The following is a 21,922-nucleotide window of genomic DNA, read 5'->3' as shown; positions in this document are numbered from 1 at the left end:
CTCAGTGAATTTCTTCCCGAGCATTTCTTCCCTCTGCTCCTCCCTTGCTCTCTCCCAGTCCACCCACACCTGAGAAGACGGCTGGAGGCTGTGAGTGGTGGTGCGAGGCATCGGGCCAGATGACGCACTGTGGCCCAGGTTGAGGTTCCAAAGCCGCTTGAGTTGTTACTTTGTGTCTGAAGGCGTGGTCTGTGGCTCCACACGAGGTTGGAACAGCGCAAGAAGTTCGCTGAGAGTCTAGTGAATGAGGGAATCGGCGAGCCAGGAGCTAAGGCACTCATGTGTGAGGACTTGAGCGGCCTGTCCTCGTCCTTCAACGGGAACGATGGGAACGACGATGAGCTGCAGAAGGTGACAGGTGAGAGCCCAGGGGCGAGGGGCGTTCCTCGGGGACTCTGGGGACAAGCCTGAGGGCACTTCCTGAGGTGGGCTCTCTCCCCGGGAAAGACTTACCTGAGACAGATGTGTTCTGGGCAGAAAGGCAATTGAATGTTCGGCAGGCCAGTGGGGTTTCTGGGCAGAGCAGTGTGTCCCTGGGATTGTGGACCATGGACACTTTAGTCCATTTCTGCATCCACGGGACGACTCCTGACTCCTTCAAATGGATCACAAAGACTCTAGAGGAGCTTTAAAGGAGCGTCAGTTTTTTTCCTTGACACAAATGTGGTCATTTAATTTCTTTTCACAAGTTTGTTTCTTCAAGGTGCATACTGGGGTTTGTGATTAATTCTGGAAGCTACATGACCAAGGAACTGTGGCCTAAGTTTGGGTGCAGAGACAAAGGTTTTTTTTTGATTATCAGCCTGTTTTTCCAGAGGCAGAATTCATGGGTCTATAGTATGCGAAACTTCCTTCTTAGTTTCCATCCTAGACAAATCTCACATCTAACAAAGAGGAAAGTGACTTTTAGTCTATTTTTGTCTTTTTAAAAAAGATTTATTTATTAATTATGTATACAGTATTCTGTCTGTATGTCTGCTGCAGAAGAGGACACCAGATCTCATTACAGATGGTTCTGAGTCACCATGAGGTTACTGGGAATTGAACTCAGGACTTCTGGAACAGTAGTCAGTGCTCTTAACCTCTGAGCCATCTCTCCAGCCCTATTTTTACCTTTTTTTTTTTTTTTTTAAATTTCTTATTGGAGCAATTGTCCCAATAACCTAAACTATTTTCCTAATCATCTTTACTGTCTTAACTACCTGTATCTTTTAGGCAAACTCAGAAATTTCAATTAAATCATTGATCTAACTAAGCCATTAATCTAACCAAGCATCGTTGCTCTCACAAAAATAATCTTCATTATGATTGGCAGGTAAACTGCCCAGTGAGGAGTGGGATTTAATGACACCAAGGCCAGATACAGCAGGTACAGGGCCACAGCAATCAGGAAGAAGGACTGCAGAAGCAAGGGGCATTCTAGATCCCTCAACTCCGCCCCTATTGCCTCCCTCAATCTCCATCTGCCAGGGCTTTGCCTCTCCAGGGCTTAGCTTTGCTATGCAGTGAATTGAACTCCCTAAGCTTCCTTGCTGACTGTAGCTCCTCTGACATGGGCACTGGCAGAACCCCACTGTCCACAAGCCCACACTTAGAAGCCAAATCCCTACCCTCCACACAGCTTCTCAATGGCAGAACTAACTGTTCCTACCCAGGCTCTCACACTTGCTTCCAGTCTTAGAGTCAACATATACACTAGTTTCAAATACATCTGCAGCATAACACATGCAGCACCTTACTCTGGAGAGAAAGGGGTTTCCTAAGCAAAAGGAAACATCAATAATGAACTCCCTTTTCATACAGAAACAAAGCAGTTCTTCCCAAGCAGCCATTGCCTACTGCAGGGGACAGCAAAAAGACAAATGATTCTTTTCTCCAAATCAGGCTGACCAATGTCCCAACAGACTGCCCTGTCATATCCTACCTCTGCTCCAACAACAACAACACCATCTCCAGAGCCAGTCTTGTCCACTCAAGACACTGCTTCCCACAGCTGTCACCACACACAAGGCACTAGACAGTAAGTCTCGGCTTCTGGACTATGGATGTCATTTCTGCCCCTAGAAATGTTGCAGCCAGTTTCTTCCCGTGGGAATTTTGTCTCATCCACCCTCGTGGTGTGGACATTTGCTCATCTACCTATGTGGCATGGGATGTATGGTCCATCCTTCCATGAGAGTGAGATCTGAGATTCATGGGATCCTCAAGGTGAGGCAGTAGATTACTCTTAGTTCAGGAACTAGAAGACCCTGGGTCAAGTTGTGTTTCTGGTATCTCTGGTCTTCTTTCCACCATGGCCATCCTTTATGAACCAGGGTCTTCTTTGAAGGAAGAAGCCCTCTTTCAGGTACTTGTAGGTGAATTTAAAGTGGGTTTTTTGTAAGTTTATTTATGTTCCTTAAGTAATTCTCAAAGTTGGCGTTCTTACACTTATATTTTACAGGTAAAAAGCTCAAAGGAAAATTTCTCAGAACCGTTTCCCCCGTGTCTCCTGCTGGGCTTCACTGCTGCTATGCAGTGATCATCGTCCTCACTGGAGCTGTGATTGCACTTTCTGTTGCTCTGTCATTGTCAGGTGAGTGACATCTCCAGATCCTGCAGCATTCTGTCCACATCCACACTGTCGGTTACACTTACTGAACACTGTGAGCCAGGCACTGTGTGAAGGGCAGGAGAGAAAACACACTGGAACTTCCTGTTCTCTGGGAACTTAGGGTCTAGCAGGAAGATGCAGTGAAGGAACAGCACAGACTGTGGTGTGCACAGGAGTCCAGGCTCAGCATCCCTGGGAAGAAGCATCCCCCTAGAGAGATGTAGGAGACATTTCTACCTTGGGGAACTATTCAAGGAAGGGGACAAGGAGAAAAAAACAAGTAGGAGCCTCAAGGAAGCTGCTACAGCTAGGATCAGTGAGGGCAATGAAGAGTCATATGGTTGGGAAAGGTACAGGACACCCCATGACCCCATAATTCATAGTTTCAGTAGTATCTTCATCTATGGTCTGAAAATATTAAATAGAATGCTCCAGAAATTTGCTGTTCCTGAGCTTTTAGTTTTAGACTATTTTTAATACTGTGATAAAATCTTTTACAACTTCCCTGCCATTGCTGAGTAATGATTCATGATATTGTTTTATAAAACCAACTTTAACCACATCAATGACTAATACACAAGTCTAAACAAGGACAAACATTTGCCCACAAGACTTAGTATGTATAATCTAAACTGTCACATGTCTCTACGTAACAGTCACCTGCAGGGCCTGTTGCATTTGTTTCTTTCATTAAAGCCTTGTGGTCTGTAACATGAGGGCCGGTTTGTTGGGGTTTTCTGTCCTGCCCAGTTCCCACAGCTGTTTAGCCCCAAAGAAAATCACACAGAGGTCTCCATAAGTTATAAAACTGATTGGCCCATTAGCTCAGACTTCTTATTAGCTCTTATGACTTATATTAACCCATTATTCTGATCTATTTTAGCCATATGGCTCAGTACCTTTTTCAGCTGGCAGGTCACACCCTGCTTCCTCGGTGGTCTGTGCAGGACTGGGAGGAATCAGCTTCTTCCTTCCCAGATTCTCCTGTTCTCATTGCATCACCTCTACTTCCCATCTGGTTTTCCCGCCTATACTTCCTGCCTGGCCAATCAGCATTTATTTAAAACATGATTGACAGAATACAGACAATTTTCTCGCACCAGTGGCAGTGTGTATAAGATCTGGAAACAATTACAGCACATTGCCCTTTACTAAAAATAAGTGTGTGAGTGTCATTTCTATTATTTAATATTTATCATTAAATCATTTATTTCTATCCTCTGTAGCCCTTCCAGAGAGCCATGTAGTCATTCTTACCTTTTAAAGGAAGAAAAAGGCAAAGTTATTAAAGAAAAATGTTATTTTTCTAGACAATCTTGCATTCAGAACTTCTTACACACACATACACACACACACACACACTCACCCTATTATGATAGACTCACAAATGAACACATCACACTGCTCCATTAGCATAGCCACTCAAACAATGGCCAAGACTCAAACCCTGGGCATCTCACTGAATTTTCACACACTTAGAAAAGCCATTCTGAAGCCATGGAGCTTTGGTTATGGTTGTAGACTTTCACTGTATTTACATTTTTAAATACTTATTAGCCACAAATTAGAAAAAACACCAGCAAAGTTGAAATTAGAAAAGCAATGCTCTTTATAAGTTTTTATGACTTTGGCCCCATTGCCTGAATCTTATCCTTCCTTGTCACATTACGTCACCCTTCCTTGTTCTCCTGTCTACGTGTTACACCGTGCCCTCACACACAGCTGTTCACACTGTGCATCCCAGGCTGGGACAAGCATATGAGGGAGTGCATGGGGTCTCTTTCTTGCTGAGTTTCTGTGACCTTATTTAATATTATACTTTGTAGATTCCCCATTTTTCTACAAGTTTCAAGTTTTCTTTATGTCTGAATAACTTTATGTGTTACACATGTACCTCATTTTCATTATCTGGTCATCAGTTGATGGACATCTAGGTCAGGTCTATTTTGCTGCTATTGTACACGGGGCAGCAGTAGACATGGATGTGCAAGTCTCTGTGTTATGATGTAGCATTCTCTCATGTATGCCCAGGAGTGGCATAGCTGGTTCACAAAAGGTCTGCTTGTAACTTTTTAAAGGAGCCTCCATACTGGATGTTTCAGTTTATTCTCCCACCAGCAATAAATAAGTGTCCCTATTTCTGCAGAGTTCTGAATCTACTGTGAGATTTGTTGATAATTGCCATTTTGACAGCTGCTAACAAGAGTCAGCATATATTCATATGTCTTTAACATTTGTGTACATGATAACAGGTAGGCCTCAATCAGAGTTCTGGTATCAAAAAAATGGTTAGACCAAGCCATTTTTTGCATGTTGGTATTTTTCCATAGTTAGATTCAGAGAGGTGAGAAGCTCTCTTCATTTGGTCATTTGCGGGGCGCCATCCTGTCCAGCAGGAATGAACCCCACCAAAAACGAGAATTCCTTCTCTGGTCACATCTTTATTTGGAGCATTCCCTTGAGGAAAATTGGGGGAAGGGACGATAGAGCAGGGACGAGAGAAAGCTTAGAGAGAGAGCGTTGGGCCCCAAGGCAGCTGCTTTTAAACGGTGGAGCAGCTTGAACGCTGTCCTGATTGGTTAATGCCATTCTGCTGGTCTGAGCATGTGCAGGCAAGGGTGCAGGCAGGGTTGCTCAGCCCCACGTGGCTACCTCCAAACTGCAGGACCACCTGTGCCTCCAGGTGGCTCCCAACATCTCCCCCTAATTATTGTCTTTAAGAGCAATAAGGCAAAACTATTTTCCAATCTGGTCCCCACCTAGACGCAGCATGCCAAGGATATCTCTGCTCCCACCCATCTCCAAGGAGGGAGAAAGGCAGAATAGAGTCAGTCAGAAAATTGTTAAGAGATGCACAGGGTGTTGCTCAAGGCGATAACGTGAAACAGCTGCTCTTGACACCGCCCAGAAGGTCATCTCTGCTGTCTCCGCATGAATCTTCCACAGCAGGACACTCAGCATCCACTGGGTCGTCTTCTTTATCTCTCTGGTCGGTCTCGCTGGCATCCAGATGTATGTCAGCATTCCTAGAAAAACATAAACAAAACTCTCCTCCCAAATTAACATTTAAGAGTACTAAAAACTCTCAGTGTAAAAATTCAGCACAATCAGTACTGGAAGTAGGCTGGTTTTGAACTTAGAGATCTGCAGGTCTCTGTTTCAAAAAGCAAATCTTGTTTGCCTGTACCAGCAAAATTTTGAATTAAAAATTAAGTGTAAAGAATGCAAGAGAAATCCTTTCTCTGGGGGAAGCTGTCACTGGTAGTGTAGTCCCCCTCTATTGTTTAAAAACCAAAGCAGTTGTCATTGGGAATTGAACTCATAACCTTTGGAAGAGCAGGCAATGCCCTTAACCGCTGAGCCATCTCTCCAGCTCCCCCATTTAGATGGAAAAACCTCTAGGTAGCATTGTTTATCTCACCAGGTGCCTCAGGCAAAAGGTCCGCCTTTCTTTGTTACCTAGGATACGTTAACCAGGTAAACATGCCTTTATTATGATAATCACGACCAGTTCTTTAAGGGAGAATGGGCGTAGCATCGATCATCTTACTACTTCCTGCTGACAAAGGGGCGTTGTTTAGGGGATAAATGTTTTTATCTGACTGAATTTTTGGCGACAAATGTTTTTATCTGACTGAATTTTTTTTTTGGCGACCTTGGCTGAGGGCGGCAGCAGCGGAGGGCGGCGGCTGCCCCGCCTCTGAGGCCCATTGTGGCGTGCTCTGCATGGCCCAAAGGCATGGCTCCGCCCCGCATGGCCCAAAGGCATGGCTCCGCCCCGGGCCCTGCGCGGGCTCTCCGGTTATCCCGTAACTGCGAACTGTACCTCAGCCTCACCTCAGGCAATGAATTCGCACCGCCAAGCTCCGGCGAGGGGGGCATCCGCCCACCCGTGGGGGGGCTTCTCCTGCCTGGTCCGCCCGCGCGCAGAGCCCCGTTCTCTGGGAACTCACCTCCCCGCTCGCCCATGTTGCTATGGAAACACAGTTTTTCCGCAGAGCCGATTCAGCTCCTCTTTGCCTTCTATGGCGCCGCTGCTCACCACGCAGCTTCCGCCTCAGTCAGGCGAGTCCGCTCAGGTGCTGAAAAAGTCCTCCAAAAACCATAGCCCCGCCAGAAGGCCTCTGATGTCACACGGACTTTAGCCCGCCCGCGACCTGGCTATTCGCAGGCCTCCAGCAAACTCCCCGCCAGCAACTGGTTGCGTCTCCCTCCTGAGTAGCTGGGATCACAGGTGTGCACCACCGTGCCTGGCCCACTTCCGTGTTTCTAATCAGGCATTACCGCTCAAAGGCGGGCCGGCTGCCGCCAGCACTCTCAGCACGATCAAGCAGCTTGTCTTTCTCAGTCAAAAATTAAAGTTTTTTGTACGTGAGAGCCAGAGACTGAGCTCTCTTAACAAAATTAGGCGAAAATCACCTCCAAAAGCTCTGTGGCTCTTTAAGAACAGGGAAGGCAGTGATCAAGCTCGCCTCCCTACGAGACTGTTGCCCCGAGTCTCTTATCAGCGAGTACGCACGGAGGAAGCCGCGGATCTCCCAACCGTAAACCTCGCTTTTTCTCAGCTCCACCTGCACTGAACTTAAGGGATTTTTCTTCCCCGTTGCTTTTTGTACCTTCTTTCAGATACCTTAACTTTGATTTTTTTTTTGTATTTTCTTTTCTATTTAGGCCTATCCTTTGAAATTCCTTTTTACATTTCTTTTCCTCCCCTTTCTGGGGATTTCAACCGACGTCACTCACCGCTCCATGTTCTCAGAGTTCTGAAATTCAAGGCTCTCTGTGCTGGTGTCTGATCTTGGCTTTTTCTCCCGGGCTTTCTCAGGGTCCCCCGGCGTAGTTGTCAGGGTCCCTCAGCGTCCGGGGTTTCGAGCACCAGTTGCGGGGCGCCATCCTGTCCAGCAGGAATGAACCCCACCAAAAACGAGAATTCCTTCTCTGGTCACATCTTTATTTGGAGCATTCCCTTGAGGAAAATTGGGGGAAGGGACGATAGAGCAGGGACGAGAGAAAGCTTAGAGAGAGAGCGTTGGGCCCCAAGGCAGCTGCTTTTAAACGGTGGAGCAGCTTGAACGCTGTCCTGATTGGTTAATGCCATTCTGCTGGTCTGAGCATGTGCAGGCAAGGGTGCAGGCAGGGTTGCTCAGCCCCACGTGGCTACCTCCAAACTGCAGGACCACCTGTGCCTCCAGGTGGCTCCCAACAGTCATTACAAAAGCAGGATGTGAAACAGGATCATAAGAAAGGAATCTGTAGGATTCCAGCAATCAGGAAGAGTCTTCATGGGGTAATGACTATGATTTTGTTCAGGGTATGGTGTCTTTACTCCCTGCACTCAGGAGGTACTCACAGGAGGATTACTACAAAATCCAGACAAGTGTAGTCCACAGAGTGAGATCCAGGCCATACAGGGAGAGAAAGAGAGATTCTGTCCCCAATATCAAAATGTAAACAAGAGAAGCATTTCCTTACATGAAGGTTCTTGACTGGAGACCACCATGCTAAAAGGAGTATATTAGTAATCAGTAATGATAGGTACAGTCTAAACACACACCTCACGATGGAAATTGAATGGTTAACCAAGGAGACAAGACATGGAAATGTTTATCTATGATATGTATTTGCACTGTGCACATTCTAGTAAGAAAAGAAGAAAAGGCCATTGCGAACCCTGAAGCTGGCTATGCTACCTGCCCAAGAGACTGGATTGGATTTGGAAGTAAATGTTTTTATTTTTCTGAGCACACAAGTAACTGGACATCCAGCCAGACCTCCTGCATGGAGCTGGGGGCCCATCTAACTCAATTTGACAGTCAGGAGGAGCTGGTAAGAAAGGATTGGGAATTGGTTGTTGTTTGCTCCTGTGGAAGATGTATTGCCTTGAGATAGAGAGCTTAAAGCTGGAACATGAGGAAGGTTCTCATCCTAGGCACTGGAGGACATGGGACACATGTTAGCATGTACCATTTGTGATGGCAACACATCTGGCTGTAGTCCTGAGACATTCCAAAGATATTGTTGCCTATAGTTCTAATATTCAACCTGCAAGGTCAAACATACATTTGAGAATCGTGGTGGTCATGCAAGTCTTTGTCCCAGCTGGCAGGTGTTGCAAGCTTAAGGTGACAGCTGTTAATAACTGTAAATAAAAGTTTAACAAGGGACTTTCTCAGTCACTGAAGGATGGCTGGTTGTCAGTGTCCTGTGGATTATGACAGTAAATAACATCCACTGAGAACTGAGGGTTATTTAGGCTCCGAAGTTGATAACCCTTAGTTCAAACCTGTTCCCATCCACAGAGTAGACTGTTGAGCAGACACTCAAAGTTCGTCTGAAACTGAGAGACTCATGTATTTGCTTTCTGTGTTTTTGACAGAATTTCCTGAATAGATTCAAGGGGGATTTTGCCGCCTGGATCGGCCTGCACAGAGAGTCATCAGAGCATCCTTGGATGTGGACAGACAACACTGAATATAACAACTTGTATGTTTTCAGAATGCTTCTCCTCCTACTGTGTTCAAGTGTTGTGATTGTGTGAGTTGTGGTTGTGAAAGGTGAAAGGCTGAGTCATGTGAAGAGAACTGAACTGGAAAGGGAGAGACCCTTGGGCTGGAGGTGTGCTTTGGTGCTGGTTGTGTGTTACATGCAACAGTCAGTCCCCAGTAACTTCACATCCCAGCAAATTTACATCTGTTAGAGTAACCCAGTGTGTCACTCCACATCTTTAGCTTGATGATGTCATCTGCGGTAGATGGTGTCTGCTCTCAGCACTTGGATGTGAACATAGCCATTTTGAACAGAGCCATTTCACTGGAACAGTAAATGTCCATCATTAAAGACCTTTACCAATTTACTAAGTGGATTTTCTCTCAGTTTCATACTTCAAGATAGAATTGAAAACCACCCTTGGGATGCTACCTGTGGGTGAAGTTCATGTGAACATGACAATAAAACACCAGTCAAATGCTTTGTACACACAGTACAGATTCCTACATGAATGAGTGACAAAGGTGGGGTCACCAAATGGAACCCTGAGAATGGAAAAGTCACTGGGTGTAACACTAGTGCTGGTGATTCCTCATGGCCTCTGCCTTTCTGTGATTTGTGCTATAAATAAGCAGTGGACACGAGTGAGATATCATTGCTGGGGGGAGTGCAGTGGTCGACCCTGCAGAAATTTTGTTTGTTTTTTGTTTTAGGGTTCCCACCCGAGGAGAAGGAAACCATGCCTACCTGAGTGACAGAGGGATCAGCAGTGGCAGGAACAACATACGAAGGAATTGGATTTGTAGCAAGCCCTACAGCTATACTGTACAGTGTCCAGGAGTCTCACAGCTTGTGTAGAGAGTGTATCAAAGTAGTTATGAGAGATCTGTAACATGTTATCTATAGTTGCAGCCTCATTTCTTTATCTTATACTACTATCAAAATCAACACCTAATCTGTGGTGACATCAGAGATGAAAACTACCATAGAGGACTATACTTATGGGGACTTGGGATTCTAAGGGTGATTCTAAATTAAATAAGTGGTTTTTTTTTATGGGTTGCTACTCATTTCTTACACCTGAATAACGATCTTCTCAGTATTAGTGACCTTCACTTTTATGACCAGACATGAAAATGTTTTCATTAGCTCTTCCTTTGAATGATTGGTACATTAAAAAAATGAAGGGAGGAGCCGGGCAGTTGGTGGCAGGTGCTTTTAATCCCAACACTTGGGAGGCAGAGGCAGGTGGAACACAGAGCAAGCGCCAGGACAGGCTCCAAATGAATGCACAGAAACCCTGTCTTAATCGCCCCTCAAAAACAAACAAACAAACAGACAAAAATGAAGGGAGGACAGGATTGAGTCACGATGGGTGAAACACTGGGCTCCTGCATGGGGTTAGAAAGGGAGAAAGAGGAGTGGAGTCTCTCCCGCACTCTCTCCCCACTGCCCTGGGAATCCTGCTGCAGGCTGCATCACAGGTCTGCAGTCACCAAGAAGGAGCCTAAGACATGGATGCCACAGCTGCTGCAACCCAAGCCAGAGCCGGAGTGAGGCCCGCTGTTAGAAAGTCAGGAAAGAGTGGCAGAGAGAATGGTTGTATCTTGTAAATGTGCCCTGGCACATCTGTAATTTCTGTTATCAGAACCTTCTAAAAAATATTTGAAGATTGATTTAAGATGGTGACTCGTAGGGTGAGGTTTTTCTTCCTTTTTTGGTTTTCCACCTGATGCCACCACTGCTGTGCAGCTGCCCTCAGCCCGCAGGTGTGCTGACCATACCTACAGTGCCTTCACTGAGGGCACAGAGATGTGCAGAGACCTGGGGCTCCAGTGGATTCTGCCCCCAGATACTCTGCCCATCCGAAAGATCCCCTTGTCTCTGGGCAACAAGAAAGAGCATATCCCAGACTGGTGTTAGTGGTAGTGTATGATCACCCTGGCTCTGAGCAACATCAGTATGTCTGTGATGGAGACCTGTTCATTTTCTGGATTGGGCCTCAAAAAACTTATCACTGGCAGCATGGTAAACAGCATAGCCTCTGCCCCCTAGTGCACCCCCATGACCACCCTGGCTCTGAGGAATGCTGGGATGTCCAAGGAGAGTAGTGTATTTTCTGGTTTGGGTTGTCTCAAAAAAACTCCATGGTGTGTGCTGCCACCACATGCCATGTTGCTGATTGTGGTGCGTGCTACAGCTGGGGCTGTTCTGGTGTCCGTGGTTCTGCCTATCTCTGTAGGTCCTGTGGAGGCCCAAAAATGTGAGCCTGTTTCCACCTTGTCTGATGATTAGTTAGAGAGTTGTAGGTTGCTCAAAGTAGCTGACAAGCATATTTGCATGTTCCAACTCAGCATGTGATTACTTAATTGTTTTCACATTAAGATAGCCCATACAAGTAGGTCCATTCAATTCTGACAGGTGGTCCAGATATGTAAATATACTTCTACTCCTTCTTTTATAACTGTGAGGTCACCTGGGCGGTTTCCGTCTTCAGGATATGTGGTCTCAGGCAGCTGTACTGCTTAAACAACAAAATACTAATGATTTGATGTCTCAAAGTGTTAAAGCAATTAACTGTTTGAGTTGTCATTTCTATCACGTATATAAACTCTTTTGTTACATTCTCTCCCTACCTCCCTACCCCTATTTGTATTGGGTATAAAAACTTATGGAAAAATAAGCGTGGGTAATTTTAGTATTCACTGAAATGCCCCCCCCAGTACTTTTCTATGGTTTCTGTTTAATAATTTTTCATGCATCTTCATATTCTTATATTTCTAAAAGTCCACACCCCTACCCTGGCAAGAGGTATTTTTGCCAAGGCTGGTCCACGACAAGTCTGTGTTGATACCCATGGACCATGCTGTTTCTGGAGACCATATGGATGTTCATGGTCTGTGTAGGGCTGTGTTGATGTTAGTGGTCTGTGCTGTCCCCTGAGGCCATGTTAGTGTCTGTAGTCTGAGATGCTGCTGGGGGCCATGTTGATGGTGTGGCTCCTGTTACCACCAGGACCATTGGGTTTCTGTAGTCTGTGCTACCACTGGAGGCCATACTGATTGATGTTCATGGCTTGGACCATGGTCTGTACTGCTGTTTCAAGCCATGTTGACATCCCTTGTCCACGATGTCACCAGGGGCCATGCAACTTATCTCATTCAGGAAAATAGCATTTTTCAGTGTTATATACTTAGTTCATTTAGCACGCCCTCTTATTTTCAATCTATTTTATTTCAGATAAACAGTGTGACACTTTCTAAAATAAATAAATACTTCCTCATATTGAAATTACTTTGCATTTAACAATTTTAATTTTCTAATTTACCGTACATGTTAATTCCAAAGATTGGAGAAGAAAGATCACTAACCCAAACTTCATGGCCAAATTAATGAAAGCATGTTTTTTTTTTCTCTGTGTTAATGGGCTGCCTCCACTAAGATTGGGATTGAGAGGTCAGCATTGGTGGTGAGGGAGACAAGATTTTTAGGAAGTTCAATGGTAGGAAGTGTAGTCGGAGGTCCCTTGTTTGTTTCCCAGCTGCCCAGACCAGAAATAACCACACAGAAACTGTATTATTACAGTACTGCTTGGCCTATTAGCTCACACTTCTTATTGGCTAACATTTATATCTTAAATAACCTATTTCTATTAATCTGTGTATCACTATGTGGTTTGGGCCTTCTGGTAAGACATTTGGTGTCTCTCACCGCCTACTCTGAATAAATAAATAAATAAATGAATAAATAAATAAATATAGCAACAACAAAATATCTTGGCCATATAAGAGACCATATGTATGCCAAGAGAGGTAGTCATTGTGAACTGTAAAAGGCCTAAAAAAGGAATCCCCAAAGATCAGGGAACAAAGCAGCAAATATAGATGCCCTAAAATTTTCTAGAGAAGTAGAGAGGCCTCTTCAGTACTTCTTTACCCTGCCTGAACTTTATTTTTCTGTTTTGTTTTGTTTTTCAAGATAGGGATTTCATCCTGGAACTAGCTTTTGTAAACCAGGCTGGCCTTAAACTTACAAAGATTTGCCTGTCTGTGCTGGAATTCAAGGCAAGCACCACCATTGTCCGGCTTCCTGCCTACACTTTAATTGTTCTAGAGCCTAGCCTATGTACAAAGAAACCAATTGGAAAATAAAAAGGAAAGATAATAAAAGAGGAAATAAAAATTTAAAAAGATAATAAAAAAGGAAAGAAAAATAAAAGGAAAATAAAAAGGAAAGACGACAAATGGATGGTCATTTCTGCTGAATGAGGGACCTGTACTCCCTGCTTTTATCAGAAGACAGATGGTCACCAAACTGCACTGGGCTACCCATCTGTGGGCAACTATAACTGCCCAGATATCAGGTTCAGATATTATTCTTAGATTGAGATTTCCTGGACCTCTTTCTGGGGTCCAGCAATGGCCTGGTCTTCCTTGTCAACATTTTCCTAAATCTGGCTAAGGTCTTGAATGTTGATTGGAAACCACATTGTACATATAGGACACAAAGTTCAGGGAAGACAGGAAGGATAAATGGAAAGGAAACATAATCTAGGCATGTCATTGAGACTGGTGAGTACTGGACCAATCTTCTGCCATTTGCTCTCCTAAGGGAGAGATGCATCTCATATCAAGAAATTCCTAAGACAGAAATTACTAATCATTCCTTCCCTATATCCTCACAGGTCCTGTGATAGTCACAGGGACCATTCATTAGACAGTTTGCGAGGTTGTATGTTTGCCTTGAGCCTGCGCATAAGTTCAAGTTTGGCAATCTTGTGTTTGTAAAGAGATCTTGACAAGGAGCCTTGAGCAAATATGGAAAGTCTCAAACCCTGTGGTTCTCACACTGCTATAGAATCAATGGTGTCCCCTGTGCTCTCATCATACCTGGCCTAGATAGACTACATATCATAAGGCCAGAGGGGTTATCAGCAGGTATTCTGACTCCCTAAAGATAAGACTGACATGGGCCATATAATTACACTTGTTTTATTTTCTCTTTTTTGTCTCCAGGGAAAAAGGTCCCAATCTTCCATAAGCCAGAAACTTCTTTATGGAGATTCACGAAGACTGGAACCAGGCAGTTCATAGCCAGTCTATCCACGGAGACCCAACTACCCAACTTCCTGGTAGTTTCTTTAAAATATTACACCTAGACACAATTCGTCTATGGTTTGCTTGATCATGGAGAGGAGAAAAAAAAATCCTGGAACTGTGGATCCACTGGTGAAGAAAAAGGGCTATGATCTATCCAGTACTATGCCTGCCTGACTCTACCCCTCAGGAACAATTACCCTGATATTTAAACCAGATAAAGATCTGTCAAAAAACGAGTATTGCAGACCAAGTTCCCTTGTGAACATAGATGCAAAAAAAAAAAAGCTCAATAAAATACTTGCAAACAGAATCCCAAGAGCATTAAAAAGATCATCTGCCATAATCTAGTTGGCTACATCCCAGAGATGCAGGATGTTTGTTCACACACACACACACACACACACACACACACGGGGAGGGGAAAGAAAGACAGAAAGGGTTGAGAGAGGGTTAGAGGAAGGAAGAAAAGTAGAAGAGGGGGGTAATTGGAGACTTCCTTTCTAATGTATAGGAATCACACAATGTGCCCACTGAAGTTGCTTGGAGGCTATGCTTCAGTATTGCCTCTGTTTCACCCCATGATCCACAGGAAGATAGCAGGACCTGCAACATTGTTTGCTTTGGTAAAGAAAGCCAAGGAAATTACACCCTGGTTCTTAAAACACTCAGCAGTGAGACATTTCTACAGTTGACTTCAGTAGTCACATGGCTTGAATTCATGGGCACAGGGGATAGTCCTGTATGGCCTCTGTTGTGTTCAGATGTTTAGTGCTCTGCAGAGGCCGAGCAGGGGAGATTTCTTCTCAGCAGATGGATGCAGTAAGTGAGGGGGATTGGATCATGAGGGCTCAGCCCCCACCAAAGAATTAATCCACACATGGCTTCCTAATTTGATAGCCTTGCTCTGAGGTGAGGGCAACTTTCTAAGACGAGGCTTATCTGTTGGAAGACTCTGGAGCTGTGTCGACATTATCCTTGGTTCTGCTGCTGTCACTCCACTGGGAAGCACCACGAGTCTTCAGGCACTACTGTTCCTGTTGAGATCTCTTCCCAGCTCGAATTGGCCTCTCCTGTAGCCCCGCACTAGAAAGTCAGTGAGAAGGGTCCCAGTGTGGAGGCCCCAACAGGCTATCTCCAAGTGCAGCCTTTGAGCACTAATCTCTCACTGTGAATGATGGGTACCAGGGCAGAGGAAGAGAGTGGAGGGCTGCAAGCCTGGGGTGTGGCTTAGAGCAGACTGATCCTGGCTGGGAGTTGGCAGGTCATGTTGGAGTGCATTACTGGGAAGAAATGTGAGGGGTTGCGCAGCCCCATGCTTTTTCCTCTTAAAGTACAGAGTAGAACTGAGCAAGTTAAGTAATCAAGATGAAGCTTCAACTAGAAAAGCTGCTAACATAGTTATGGTCTGTTGTGGTGGCCCAGGCCAGTGTCATATGCTGAAGAGGCGGAGGCAAGAGTATCTGAGTTCGAGACCAGTGTGTATTGCACATTTCTTATTCCCAAACACAGACTATGACTCTGGAGCTATGTTCGTTGGCAGAAACTAAGCTTTATATCCTTAGTTTTAACTTTTAATGCATAGTTGTTGGGGTCCAGTGCTAGCCTGGACCCTATGTTATTTTCTCGACCAGACCCCAACATAAACCCCGACATAAACTATCTCTTTCTGGACCAGCATGGAGGCACAGAAATAAAGACAACTCCTATGGCTTTATTGAGAGGGAGATTCTCAGTGGTCCCTCATGAAGTCCTGAGTTCACATATTGAAGTGTTCCTGCCACTTTATTTTCCAAACAGCTTTTATACCAAAACATAAACTAAGGGGTAAAATACATTAGCATTCTGTCTCCTAGGTAACCAGGTAAATGGCTTTTAGTCATGTCCACAACTACCTGTGTGTTCTGTATGCTAGCTGTCACGTAGGCTTAAAACCGTATCTCTATCACACATCCTCCAAATTACAAAAAAGAAAGAACAAAACAACATCCTGACCTTTTGTTAGGTTAGCGACAGCTTATCTAAAAGGGTCCATGACCACCTCAGATGGGGCCTATGACTTGATAGCCTGATTGCCATACCATATAGAAATATGGGCCTACACATGGTTAAGGTAGGATTGTCTCAGGTATACTGTGAATTTCCTTCCTGTAAGTACCTAGATATTTGGGAGGATTCCCCGCCCTCCTGCCACCACACAATAATTCTGCTGGCCACAAACGAGGCCAGGTTCACAGTGGAATCCCTTGATTTCATTCAGGACATGGTATTTATTATGCAGAGTAACATTTCAAAAATAGAATAATTCAAAACTTGAAGTCAATGTTACTTTTTTGATCCAATAGAAGAAATGAACCAAACTTATCACCAACAGGAATCCCAGAAAACACCACTGGGGTGTATCCACTTCCTCCTCTTGGTTTATATGGATACACATGTGGAGCAAATGTAAGGGACCCAAAACACACATAGAGCCATGTGGGAGGGGAGAGACCGAGATAAAATTCTTAATCCACACCTCACATGTAGAGGCCATCAGCTCCACAGATGACGGTGGGAAAAGAACAGAAGAAAGCAAGGCTTTCCAGGGAATCTTGTCCTGTCCTTGTCCTTCACTTTGATTTTTTTGTCTAACCATTATCTATAACAACTTGTAACCAACACTCTAAGCAAACATAAATATCCATAATCCATTTTGGGGGGAATGTGGGTATAGTTTTCTAGGCTACTTCTATGCTGATAATCTTATGGGTACCTAAAGAAAATTTAGGATTATGGTCAAGTCATGACTGGAATATTCTGTGAGGCTTGATCCTCTCAGCCAGCAGTCTTGAAATTGTTCTGGATGTGGAATTCAGAGGAAACTCCAATGGAAGTCCTCTAAAATGTTGGATCATCTAGGACATCTGCTCCTAGTAGAGATTTCTCAGGGGGTCTTCTTTGATCCAACCTTTTTTTTTTAAAACTCAGAATGAATCCAGAGCCTCACATTTTCTGTATATACAAAAGCAAAACCTCTTCTCCAAAGTAACTTATCTTTTGACTAAAATTTTGAAGTCAAAGCATTTTCAAAACATTAATTGAGAAACATTTATAATCTTTTAGCAGCTGTTGTTCTTTCCTCAGCCATCAAATAATTCAAAGACAACACAATAACATACAGAATCCAGATTCTCTGTATATTTTCATCTTTATGTGGCTTTATTTTAAACTCTATTTCTTTTATTTTTATTTTTTGGTACAGGGTTTCTCTGTGCATCTTTAGTTGTTCTGGAGTTCAATCTGCAGACCAGGCTGCCCTTGAACTCACAGAGATCTGCCTATCTCTGCCTCCCAAGTGCTGGGATTAAAGGTGTGTGCCACCAAACCTAACAACTCTTTTTCTCTTTCTTTGTTTCTTTCTTTCTTTTTTGTTTGTCTCTTTCTCTTTCTTTCTTTCTTTCTTTCTTTCTTTCTTTCTTTCTTTCTTTGTTTCTTTCTTTCTTTTTTGTTTGTCTCTTTCTCTTTCTTTCTTTCTTTCTTTCTTTCTTTCTTTCTTTCTTTCTCTTAAGGACTTTATCCTTTTAATTTTCTCTCCTAAGCCTACATATATTTTTAAACACACTGCAAACAGTTTAGAGTTTTTTTTTCATCTGAATCTATCTTTACTGTATCTTTCTTTTTCTGACCACATAAGTCTTTATTTAGCTAGGTGATATGGCTAGGATTAAAGCTATGGCTTTGACAACTGGAGTAACCTCATTCCTTAGCTTTCTGAATGTCTAGCTACATGGCAGAGATACTGGCAAGAGCCATGTTTATTGCCACAACTGTATGGAGTTTCAGGTTCCCTGCCACCACTAAGATTCATGCTGTTGGCTATACATCAATATGATTGAACTGCTTAGTGGCAGGACATCTTAAAAGAGATGCAAATTCTTTTCAGTTAAAGCTGAGTCAGGAAGCCTGTCTTAAATGAGGTGCACTTGCCTCTACCAATCAGTGCCCCCCCCCAAGAAAATACTGCTACCAAGAATCCACCCTTAACTCTGTTCTTTTGTGCCTACAATTACTTCCCAAGCTCTCAAGTTTTATGGGGATGTAGCTATCTATGCTGGCACCATTTGTTGGCAGAGGCTTCTGTGCCACCTGGTACTATAGCCATTCAGTCCAAAAAATACATGGAGCCTTATATTAATTATAAACGGGTTGGCCTGTTAGCTCAGGCTTCTTATTAACTAACTCTTACATCTTAAATTAACCCATAATTCTTGTCTGTGTTACTCATGTGGCTTGTTAACTCTTATCAGTGAGGCATTCTCATCTTGTTGCCTCTGTGTCTGAGTGACAATTTCAGACTGAGGCTTTCCTCTTCCCAGAATTCTCCTGTTCTAGTTGCCCTGCCTATTCCTGCCTGGTTACTGGCCAATCAGTGTTTTATTAAACCAATGCAAGTAACAAATTGTTAGGTATACAAAACCATTGTCCCAAAGAAGCTGGTTAGGAATTCATAGTTTCCTATCTTCTGTGGAAACAAAAGCAGAACCTCTTCTCCAAAGCAACATATCCTTAGACCAAAATTTTGAAGTCAAGATATCTTTAAAATATATATGTTGGTTTAGCTTAACAGCCCCCACAATCAAATGTCTCTGTGAAGTCAAAAAACTGAAAGAAAGCACAATAATACATATATTCCAGACTCTCTGCATATTCTATCATTATGTGGCTTATTTTTCTTTACTCTTTTAATATATGATTGTCTGTACTGTCTTATATTACTTTTATTGTCTATTTAAATACTTTGTCTTTTTTTTTAAACTTTAAAAAGAAGCTTTTATTTATTTTGTAGCATGTGCATTACAGGAAACAAAACACAAGAAGCCAAGAACAGTCACCCAGTCACATGCAGCTCAGCTTGCTGTGCCCCTCTGGATGCTGCAAGTGTACATACATTAGGCAACTGAGGTTACACAGTATGTATCATGCTTGCCCCCATACTGTGATTATTCACCATCTAAAACCCCACGCTACATGAGTATGTGGATAACCAAGAATGCACCACGCCATCTCAATCTGTCAGACAAAGCTGCAATCCTGTCTTCCTTGGCAACAAAAATTTCATAGAAGACAAAAATGGCAGCAGGCCTCTAGATAGAAGTGCTGGCGAAGTTACAGTTAAAATTCTGCATTCCCTCAATGCTTGGCTTACAGGGACACACAAACAACAGAGCACACTAAGCACAGCATTCCTAAGTTTATCTTCAGATCTACACACTAAAATGTGAGGGCATGTTCCTGCTCAATACATGTATTCCTATGGAGCACTGAAGATGCACCTATGACGGGTTCTCAGGATGTCATTCTCAATACAGCGCAGGGCTGCAGACCTCACCTGTGAGCCTCCCTCTGTCCCTCCACAGTCAACCTAGCAATATGTCCAGACACGGCTCAACAATTCCACGTTCAAGAGGAACCTTTTCTGTCGTTCTGTCAAGCTATACCTTTAACCATATCCACTCCTTTAGGTCATTTATGAAGTTCAGATGTTGTGGAATGAACTTTGAGCACAATAAACACAAGTATCTTCCCAGCAATGCACATATGGATCCCTGGGTACAGTTGAAATTGTCTTCTAGATGTGGTGGTCCTAGCCAAGAGCTCTTCCCTCATCCGTCCTCTTCTCTGTCCAACTCCAGTTCAGGATGATGCTAGTCAATGTATGACAAGTGTCACCTCCAGAAGACAGCCCTTCCAAAAGACCAGCAGGACATTTATACTGACTGTTCTACTTCTAACACCTGGGCACTGGGACTTACCCTCTAATACTTGGCAACATTAACGGAAATGCAAACGGGAACAATGGCAGGACAACCGGGAACCAGCCAACAGGCACAGCACCTTACTCTGCACTATCTTTCCCCTGCCCACCTCCACCGCCTGGGAACAGCATCTGCTCAAAGAGCATGTCTAACAGTTCCAATTCCAGTGTAACCATTCCTATGAAATAATAATCCTTAAAAGGTGCTGTTAACCCTCTATTTTCACGATGTGTGCATTTTTTACTTTATGAATTAGTGTAGGCACATGATGCCACTTTATTTGTATGGAGGCTAGAAGACAATTTGTGGATCAGTTTCCTCCTTTTATGTGGATCCTGAAGATCACATCCGGGTCACCAGTTTGCGGCAGGTGCCTTTACCATTGTGCACATTTTCTTACTCTGAGAGACAAAGCCCTGGCTTGTAGCTCTGGCTGGCCTGGAACTCACAAGATCCACCTGCCTCAATCTAGGACTGAAAAGTTTAAAGACGAGATGTTTCCAGTAATACTTCCGTGTCCCCAGCACATGTACAGTGCGGGGCAGAAAATAAACCGCGCATCCCTAACAGACCTACGAGAGCATCGCTCTGGTCTAGAACCTCCCTCCTCTCTTAACCTGTCATGGTTCTGTGGGTATAATAACAACTCCACTTCCTACATGGTTTTAAGAGTTCTTTCCTATGAATTTTAACACAGCTTTAAAACACTACTCTACTCTGTCACATATTGGCAGCCTCTTTCCCTTCTAGAAGACTAGGTGCTGCATATTTGGACTCGTCTGTCTTCTGCGTACATGATATACTGCAGAATAAGCACAGAAGAAAGGGACAATGGCTAATCTTACATTACTATTAGGTCTTCATCCATTTTCTTTCTTCCTCCCTCCCAATCCAGCACAAGTCTGTATTGCTCAGAAGTGATTTTATCATTCCATTTCCAAAAGATGGCATTTCACCACGAGTTTAAACAGGAGAATCTACAACATGTATTATTTACTACATCTACCTTTAACATACTTTGTGCACTTCTAAACTCCTAGAAGGACTAGATGTTTCAGGTGAGGACATAAATTTGTCCCCTATATACACAGTAGTGTGGAAACCACACACATGTAACAATGGTTAGATCTCAACGTGTCTTCTGCTGAGAGCATTCTGGTCTCCGACTTTTTTCTTCAGCCTCTCCCCTGTATCCCAAGACACAGGCGCCTGCCACTTGAATGATACTTTCACAACTCTTCAGAAGACAACCTTGCTGTGAATTTTAACACGGAGTACACAGAAGGTATTAGTTTACTACTAACTCTACTTTTGTCATATGCTGGCAATTTAATACCTAGAAACTAGGTATCATAAAATGAGGACTCCTTTGTCCAGTATGTCCAGTATGTACAGCATAGCAAAGTTAAATGTATATAACACACAGGGTGATGGGAAGCTAAAAAGGTCTAGCACACTAATGGGATCTTTTTGCAGTTCCTTCCCTCCCACCCCCTCAGTCCACTGGACAAGTCCAGCCAGTGCACTGTTCTGGGGGGTGGGTTAGCAATTCTACTTCTAAACATAGTATCTCCAGTTTTTCAAAAACTATTTACATAAAGTATCATTCTACTACTTCTACTTTTAAATGTATCAAACACTGAAAATACCTAGACAGACCAGGTATCTCATGTAAAAACTTATCCCCTATCCACACTGCACTGGCAAATAAAATTGTATGCAAAGCAATGGTTGTTATCTGAGGTATCTTCTAAATATAACCATCCGGGCTGTGACTCACTTTCTTCTCCCTTCTCTGCCTTCAAGCCAGCAAATATAGACATACACAATGCCTAGAAATAGCTGAATAAATTCATATCCCCAAATCATTTACAGAGCAATCTTTCCTATAAATTAACAGTGTATACAATGTGCTAATTTTACTACTTTGTGATACATTGGCAACCTCT

At 43.5% G+C, this 21,922-nt stretch overlaps 1 protein-coding gene across 1 annotated transcript; it reads left to right on the top strand.

Annotated features, from left to right (window-relative positions):
• The first annotated feature begins 207 nt into the window (after nucleotides 1–207).
• LOC125396526 (C-type lectin domain family 2 member E-like) lies at nucleotides 208–10,191 on the top strand. The gene is made up of 5 exons (XM_087904160.1): nucleotides 208–358; nucleotides 2,444–2,575; nucleotides 8,235–8,419; nucleotides 8,970–9,076; nucleotides 9,793–10,191. The coding sequence occupies exons 1-5, from the start codon at nucleotides 280–282 to the stop codon at nucleotides 9,935–9,937; spliced, it is 648 nt and encodes a 215-aa protein (XP_087760286.1). The 5' UTR covers nucleotides 208–279; the 3' UTR covers nucleotides 9,938–10,191.
• Nucleotides 10,192–21,922: the final 11,731 nt, after the last annotated feature.

The sequence above is a fragment of the Myodes glareolus genome, chromosome 3 (genome assembly GCF_982192425.1).
Source record: "Myodes glareolus chromosome 3, mMyoGla1.1, whole genome shotgun sequence".
Classification (NCBI taxonomy): domain Eukaryota; kingdom Metazoa; phylum Chordata; class Mammalia; order Rodentia; family Cricetidae; genus Myodes; species Myodes glareolus.
The sequence above is the reverse complement of the archived record's forward strand: the minus strand, read 5'-3'. Positions and strand labels throughout refer to the sequence as shown.